Below are 9,282 nucleotides of genomic sequence, written 5' to 3' on the forward strand. Positions count from 1 at the left end.
TTTTGACACCCAAATAACAAACACGTTTTAGTGATTCTCATTTATTAGCAATATATTAAAATGCTTCTTCCCCCGCCCTCAATTGAAAACTTACAGACTCTCTCTGGTGATACTTGATACTACCTAGATAATATTGAAATTGATATTTGAACTTCAGCCATCAATTCACGAAAAATCTCACGGCATATTTCATATAAAGACTCAAAGAGAAAGTTTTCATCTTTAAGGAGATCAGTAGTTGCTCTTAATCATATTTTTTTCTCTACATACATATCTTTAAAAAGTCTTACTGAACAATTTGATGGATGAAAGATGTCATAGCACACAGTCACATAAACAGCTTTTGAAAACAAAGTCCAGCTCAAGGCTATTTTATTTTACACAAATGAACAGCTTTTTAAAATATTGCCCTTATCTGTTAAAATAAAACAAAACAAACAAACAAATAAATAAAAGAACATGTGATACGAGTATAGTTGCAAAAGACTAACCTCTATTCTTATTCCATTGGTGCTATACCATGGAACACTGTTCAGCAATAACACGGATACATCTCAAAAGCATTATGTTAAGTGGAAGAATTCATGTTTGAAAAATTACATACTGTATAATGAACCAAAATGATAGGATTAGACAAAGATCAGTAGTTGCCAAAGGCTTGTGTTGGGTGGAGGGGTTGACTACAAAGGGGTAACATAAGGGAATGTTTTGAGTTGTTGGAACGATTCTGTATCTGGTTTAGGGTGTTGGTTACCTGACTCTATGTATTTGTCAAAACTCATAGAAATGTACTAAAAAGTGAATTTTAGTGGATATAAATTTTAAAAACATTTAAAATATATAGTCTCATAAGAGCATTTAGCATTTTTGGTTCTTTAAAATTTACCTTTCCAGGCTCATCTATATTTTCTATGTCCTCCCTCTGTCTCTCCCATTTTCTCATTATTTATTCCTTGCTTGTTTCCGCTTCTTTCCTTTCTTTTTTTCTTCTGTCCGTCCATCTTGCCATTTGTTTTATACAACAAAACTTTTTGGTTATCTTGATCATACAATGTACATTAGCCCTGGGTTATGGATTGAAGCATCTCTGTTCTAGTAATCCAGTTGTTTTTAAATACCTCAGAAGTGTATTAAGAATGAGTCAATAGGAAAGAACATGTTTTGGGAAAAATATACAATTTTATTAATGCTAAAAATTATCCTGATATTATGGAAACTACTTAAGGATTTACAAATTATTTGCGACTTCATTTTCAACTTCTCACGATTATGCATTTTTTATGAGGCTTTCATACAAAATCAAATTTATGTGGCAATGAAATAATTTAACTAGATGGATTAAGACATCTGTCTAACTCAAATTTGGTTAGTGCTAAATGTTATGAGCGTAATATTTTCTAAAGAAATTGACAAGAAATAAGAGAAACCTCATTAGTCATTCAGTTAAGAGAAAGAAGGAACAGGAAAAATCAAGGATAAGCAAAGCAATTTATTTTTATGTGAATAAAAAGTTAAGATGTCATTGAAATAATCCATGTAAGAGAAGTAGAGGGTCTATAATTGTATAACATTGTTGGATGTAGAAAGAAAATGACAATATTAGAAATATTTAAGAGGTAAAATTCTCAGGACTTATTTATTTGATGACATATGTATTTTCCTATTTTATGTGAATAGATGGATAGAATTAACAACTGAGATATAAAAGTTTAAAAAATAACCAGTTAAGGCATAGCACAAAGTTCTGTTTTAAGTTATAGACTTGTTGATTTTGATAAATATGTGTGATACAGAGGTGAAAATCATGGCCATGAGGCAGATACATATAACTCTCTGAAACTCAACACAAGAATAAGTATCAAATATATAGATTTGGAATGAATCTGCTTCTATGTAGAGTTGAATATATATATTATTCATATGAATAATATGAACAAACTCATGAACACACACACACACACACACACACACACACACACACACACACACAGAAATACAAATTCAATTGCCAAGGAAGAAGGGGAAATGGGAAAAGCAAGTGGTCAAGTAGGAGATGAAGTCAAAGACATTGGGAATGCAGTGGGGTTACTATTAAACCCCTGGAAGAGGCAATTTACTTAATTCTAGGAAGGTTAGAATAGGTGTGGATGTATTTCAAAAAGGAGTTAAGAGAGGTGGATATTGAGAAAGACTGGATGAAACTATCACAATTTTTTTGAATGAATAGGGGAAAGGTTTTTTTACAGAATGTTATACGAGCAAGATTGAGTGAGAGTGGGGGTCAGAAATATGATGAATATTTGAAATTGTTTTTGATAGGAATGGGATTGATATTCAATCAAGAAAAATTAAAATAGTTAACTGAAAATAGATTCTCCAAATTTACAGGACCATGCAATCTGACCTATTTCATAGTCAGTCTCCTTTACCCAACTTCAGTTTTGAAGATGTTAAAATGAAAAAAGAGAGACACTTGTTTAGTTTTATATTTGTACTGGCAGTATGACAGAAAGTTAAAAGAAATCAGACTCCACGTGAGATACAAATGATCAACCTATATAAGTAAAAAAGAAGAACAAAAACAACAAACATAGTTGGCTGAGAAATTGTAATAAAGTTATAGTGATTCAGTTACTCCAAAACCTTATTTTTCAATATAGAAGAAAAATATGAATAAGAGCATGACAAGTATCATAAGATGACATATTTACAATGAACAGTGGAATATGGAGTTTAAGATATTGCAAATAGAGCAATTCCACATTTTAATTACTTTAAACAGTATTAAAAATGGTTATATGATGTAGAATGAATATTATTTGAGTTAAGGACTCAACACTTTGAGAGTGTATGGTATTGAAAGCATAATCTACATTAATATTACATTATTCTAAGACTATCATATAGATAAATGGTAAGTGAATAAGAGAGGTTAGTATATGAGCCTCATTCTATATGAGCATTGTTTTCTTACCTAGACTTGGTGACCTTCAAGATCCAGGAAGTCCAGGACACACCTGGGGTAGTGAAGAGCCCCTGTTCTATTATTTCTATCATAAGTATAATTTCTACAACCAAAGTCTTACAATTACATCAAGAATCTGAGCCAGTTCCCAGTGTGATCCTTTCAGGTCAATGAGAATAATACTTAGCTTATCCACTCTACAGGAGTATTAAAGTCATGAGGATTTATGAGGATTTTGATGATGAAAGTATAAAGCAAATGTAATAAATTACATAATTGATAAAGCTCAGAATTAACATTAGATATTATTGCTATTATTAATGTTCCTGCTGTTATCATTATTATTATTATTCAGAGGGCAGGTTAGTACAATAATATAATTTGAAGGTAATAATTGGATATTACAGAATATGAACTGTCTCTTGATTGATGGGTACATCAATTCATTACTCCCCGAAGGGCCTCTTGCTTTCCTTTTGCACTGAATATGATAAGACTTATTAGGTTAATACTGAGAGCTGAAAAATGCAGGTGAACCAGCACAAAAAATTCATTCATTAGGGAGTCATCTCAACTTTAGAATTCATGCGAAAAATGGAATGGGAAAATCATGGAGTCACTTTTACTTGGGATGTTTTTGTTAGTTTTGCTGTGTTTTGAGAAAAATAAAGGCAACTATTATACATTACAGGGCATGGAAATAACAAGGTGGCTAAGATGGCCCTGAGAGACTATGATTCAGCATTCACCAGTGTTTGGAACTCCCCAACCAGCCAAACACACACACACACACACACACACACACACACACACACACACACACACACACGTTTTCCAAATAGCCTCTTCAGTACTATCTCATTTCCCAGAAATTAGAGTCTAGGACATGATTTTACAGCCCTAGAGAGAGTCCTTAATCTTGGAGGCCTGGGGAATAACCCTATTCATAGATCTGTGAAACTCTCCATGGTATAGTACAGGGAGGGGTTTGGAGCAGCTCAGAAAATAAAAGTCCTCACATGGGTAGTGGCAATGGTTTTGCCAAGCAAGCCTCAGACTGCTTAAGAATCCTCTGCCAGCTGGGGAATATTCTTGGCAACCAGGTAAGTTTTAGGGCAAAATCATAGGATAAAGTTGATATAAGCTAAATATCAACAGAATATTGTAAGATATCATCACTGAAGTTTTTTTTAAATTAAAGTTTATTGGGGTGACAATGGTTAGTAAAGTTATATAAGTTTCAAGTGTACAATTCTGTAATATGTCATCTGTATGTCACATTGTGTGTTCACCATCCAGAGTCAGTTCTCCTTCCATCACCATATATTTGATCCCCTTTACCTTCTTCTACTATCACCCTCCCTCCCCTACCCTCTGGTAACCACTGAACTATTATCTGTGTCTATGAGTTTTTGTTTCTTTATTTGTTTGTCTTGTTCCTTTGTTGCCTTCAGTTTTATATCCCACATATCAGTGAAGTCATATGGTTCTCAACTTTTTCTGTCTGATTTATTTGGCTTAGCATAATAATCTTAAGATCCATCCATGTTGTCATAAATGGCACTATTTCATCTTTTCTTATGGCAGAATAGTATTCCATTTTCCATCCACATTTTCTTTATCCAATCTCTGATGTTCATTGCAGCTTTATTTACAGTGGCCACGACATGGAAACAACCAATGTGTCCTTTGATAGACATTGAACTTTTAAAATTCCTTTCATCTAGACTCTTACAATGATTGGAGTTTGAGAATTTTCCCCTTGAGAAGGGAATCTGTGGTTCTACCATCAGATGAGGGGTAGTTACAATTAATCTCTAGATCAGGAAGGGTTTTCTTCCTTTTTCCTCAGGTCCTCTCTGTCTATCATACGATCCTGGTATAAAGAAGCACTAATTAGCAAACTTCTTTTAAGGCCAGTTCATTATTCCATCATCCACAAACACTCTAGAATTCCTGGAAACCTGGAAGTCTCTCTAGTACCATGGCAAATGGAACTGTGTTTGTTTGCTGCTACTCACACACTAGAAAAAATTGTAATTTTATTTATTGTTCACCTGCTCTTTAAATCTAGGATCTATAATGAGGTTATGCAGCTTGTGGTTGCCTAGAGGAGCAGATATAAAACACTTACACAGTCTATTTTTCCATAAATGTGGCAGTATGGATAGCAGAGGGTTAGGGCTGGATAAAACTTCCAAAGGAAGAACTTGAGATCTAAGTATGTAATCTTCAGGGCTTGAACTCTACCTGTTTTTTAGATCTTGAGCAATATAGATAGAGAACAAAATCTAAGACCCTACATCAGGGAGCAAGCATCTTTGCCAAGAGGTGCAGTTTGGGCTTGGTCTTCTCTAACTGAGACATCAAGTTCCCATTGCACTTAGTTGAATTTTTCTCAACAAGGCTCTGCCTCACGCCCTCCTCCTCTTCTCTTCTGTTTTACTACTAACAAGGTTTTTGACTCAGCAAGTTATTTCTTTATCTCGGCTTCAATGTCTTTATTAGTAAAATGTGAAATAGACCAACTTTTACTTCTATCCATTGGATCTCTGTTTTTCTCTTTTTATTCTTTTTCTCTTCTCTTTTTCCCTTCCCTCACCTTATCCCCCCCCCCCATTTGTTTACCTCTTAAACTTTTCTCTCATTTCATCTCTTTATTACAATTGTTTTAAAAACTTAAACATTTTCTTTCTCAAAATCCACTAACACACAAAAACTGAAATAGTAGTTTAGTGGAAGGACAGAAAATATATGCTGGCAATCTGATAGTCCAGATGTTTGCACCAACAACTAGCTGTCTTTCATAAAAGCAATGGAAAGAAATGGATATTTTATAGACAAAAGGAAAATATGCTGGCTAAGTTTGGGGAAATGTGAACCAGAAATCTTTCTAAGAGGATATTTTGGGAGATTTCAAATACAGTTATGATATGCTTTTTGATGCATCATGAGCATGGGTCAGCCAGAAGTGTATACATAGCCTTGGGTTGAGCCACTCAATATATGTAGAGCAGAGGGTAAATTATTTCAAAGTTACAAGAGATACAAAGTTAAATATGATTTTTTTGCTGATGGAAAAGAATCTGTCAGTTTTCACTTCCACCAACTGCAAAGAACTCTGGTCAAAAAGTCCAAAACAGACAAACAAACAAAATAAAAAACATGAAAGAAACAAATGAAAAATCCAGCGTAAACATTGAGAATATGTGAAGAGAATAACTTTTTAATCATAATAAAAAACACACATTTTATTTTCTGAAAACTTTGCATTTAAATCCTCACATGGCCCCTGTGGTTTAGGATTATTGTTGTCCACATGTTACATGTATAGGGCTATACTGAGGGGCAAGGTACCTGGAATCTGATTACAGCCCTGGAGAGAACATTACAAGATGTGTGGCTCAATAGTCCAGGTTCTTAACACGACATTGGCTCTTAGTCATCTTGATTGCAGTCAATTGATGAAGGCACCTGATGAATGCCTGAAGGTTGAGAGCTTTTCAAAGACAGTCTGCTCTACCTCTGACCAGCATTCATGTCTAAAGTTGAATGACCTCATCAGGGGGCCTTTGGAATAAATACAGTTACTGATTCTGGCAACATGAGTATGTCTTCCAGATCTCTGCTAAGGCCTCTGTACTGACTCAACCAGAGTGTAACATGCCATTATGAGTGATCACTGTGCTTTAGCAATAGGATGGCCAGATGATCCTGATCCTAAAAAAGGAATCAGGTAAGCCTTGGGTGGGTGGGGGGGGGGGTGTTCACTTCCTCTTGGATAAACTGATTTACTCTAAAAGAGAATTGCTATTGTTTCTTTCATAAGTATAAGTTTCTCCCCCTTCCACTAAGATTTCACTGGATTGAAGATGAAAAATACATTTCATTTTCTATTCTTAGAAGTGGCTGTCTGAGGTTCCTGGGTTGAGAATTATTCTGAGGCCACATCCAGGTTCAGGGGAAATGAAGGAAGGTCATGCCCAAATAGAAGCATAAGCATGTGTGCTGGCATTTCCATCCCTACCCTACATACAAGATTCACTGCCTTCATGAGAGTTCTGGACATAGGAGTGTGATGGGTGGGAATGGCATCCTTTGGGGGGAATAAATAATTCATATTTATATTGATTCTTAGTTATTATGTCCTTAGCCTCTGATTCAACAGCTTATAAACTATTGATTAGAAAAAGAGAGGAAAGGTCAGGAGAGGCAGAATGTTTACCTAATGCATTGGCACTACGGTATGTGCTTTAACTGAATATGATTTATTTGTATTTGGGTGAGTCTTTTTCCCTTGGGCCAGTAGAAGTTTTCTTAACAGGATACACATTGGAGTAGTGATTTCAGGGTTCAGTCCTCTCTTATACTCTCCCCAACACATGTGAAAATAAAACGGTTCAATTCCCAGGGAAGTCAGATTCTCATATCTTGTTAATCCCTGTTACTATATTTTTAGGAAGCCACCAACCAGGATCTCATAACCTGCCTCCTCATGCATGCGTCACATTGGCTTCATGGCAGATAATAACCACTCCCACTTCCAACACCTTTACTTTGTCTTAACTGGAATTCCAGGGCTTGAACAAAAGTACTACTGGATGGCATTCCCTCTGGGTGCTATATATGTCATTGCCCTCTTTGGCAATGGTGTCATCATTTCTACCATCAAGTCTGAATTGTCCCTGCATATCCCCATGTATTACTTTCTGTGTATGCTGGCATTGGCAGATATGGGACTTGCCCTTTGTACTTTGCCCTCTATGCTAGGCATATTCTGGTTTAACTACAAGTCCATCACCTTTGATGCCTGCCTTGTTCAGATGTACTTCATCCACACCTTCTCAGCCATTGAGTCTGGTGTTCTGGTGGCCATGGCCTTTGATCGGGTTGTAGCAATCTGGAGCCCCCTCAGGTACAGCACCATCCTAACTAATGGTGTGGTCTGCAGAACAGGGGCAGTCATCTTGACAAGGGCAGTCTGTGTGGTCTTCCCTGTGCCTTTTCTCATCAAGCGGCTCCCCTTCTACGGCTCCAACATCCTCTCCCACTCCTTCTGTCTCCACCAAGATGTCATGCGCCTCGCCTGTGCCAGCACCCGTGTCAACAGTCTCTACGGGCTCATTGCTGTCATCTTCACCAAGGGCACTGACTCCCTCTCCATCCTCCTTTCCTATGTGTTCATACTCCGAACAGTAATGTCCATTACCTCAGGGGAAGGCCGGCTGAAGGCACTCAACACCTGTGTTTCACACATCTGTGCTGTACTCATCTTCTACGTGCCACTCATCGGGGTGTCTGTCATTCATCGTTTTGGAAAGCACATTTCACCACTGACCCATGCCCTCATGGCTAATGCCTACCTTATTGTACCCCCTGTGCTAAACCCCATAGTCTATACTGTGAAGACCAAGGAGATACGAAGGAAGCTCATCCACATATTTGTTCAAACCAAGATCACTGCAGGGGGTTAGGGTCTGCACGTTTGAGAGAGAAAGAATCTATTCTGTAAAAGCTCAATTATGACTATGAAAAATAAAGACTTATATATATATTTTTTTCACATTTCTGTGTGATTTGAATTGAGCAAAGATAGATTTGCCTGTTCTCAGAGCGTAATTTCCTTTTCCTGTGCCAGTCTTTTGCCCAGTACAGAAAGAGTGACAATCGATGGGAACCGTTCAATGTACTGTCCTGTATCCCTGCTTTTATGAGTTGGCATATAACAGCTGAAGGAAGGGAATATTACTAATTCCATTTTGTAATAATGCTTTTGGACAGAAATAGTCCATTAATTTTATGCTTTTTAAATTAAAGCTCATTAAATTAATTTAACATTCTATCTCGAGAGTTAGGAATGGCCTCCACTGGCTTAATAGGGAAAAAAAAATGAACTATATTTATTAAATAATAAGAGAACACCTGGGGATAATACATTATTAAATAAGATATGAATCAGAAAAACTGACCACATTTCAGGATTAAGAATATAAACGTATACAATTGAGTGGGGACCAACTGTGTTGCATAATTTGGGATCAAAAATTAAGGTCTTTCATGTGTGATTCTTACCTTCTCATAACTGCAATTTTTAATTTTAAAAATGGAAATGATATCACTTGGCATCTGATATTGTTACAAAATTAAATTTAATCATATAAATACAATTATTTGTAAACTTTGAAATGCTGTGAACCTATAAGAAGTGTTTAAAAATATCAAATGTAAGAGAATAAGAGAACTTATATTTATAGACTGGCCATTAAGTAAAAGAAATAGTGCCAGAGCCTTCTACATGTTATCTTATTTGATAATTA

General features: G+C 36.0%; 1 protein-coding gene across 1 annotated transcript; it reads left to right on the plus strand.

The window, feature by feature from the left end:
* Positions 1-7,482: 7,482 nt before the first annotated feature.
* On the plus strand, positions 7,483-8,439 carry LOC109436903 (olfactory receptor 51H1-like). Its single transcript, XM_019715782.1, has one exon. It carries the CDS (start codon positions 7,483-7,485, stop codon positions 8,437-8,439), a length of 957 nt encoding a protein of 318 aa, XP_019571341.1.
* The last annotated feature ends 843 nt before the right edge of the window (positions 8,440-9,282 follow it).

The sequence above is a fragment of the Rhinolophus sinicus genome, chromosome 14 (genome assembly GCF_057876585.1).
Source record: "Rhinolophus sinicus isolate RSI-liver-muscle chromosome 14, RSI-T2T, whole genome shotgun sequence".
NCBI classification, from domain to species: Eukaryota; Metazoa; Chordata; class Mammalia; order Chiroptera; family Rhinolophidae; genus Rhinolophus; species Rhinolophus sinicus.

What these genes read in the sequence shown, in the direction of transcription:
- LOC109436903 (XM_019715782.1), top strand. Translation starts at nt 7,483, where the DNA reads ATGGCAGATAATAACCACTCCCACTTCCAACACCTTTACTTTGTCTTA.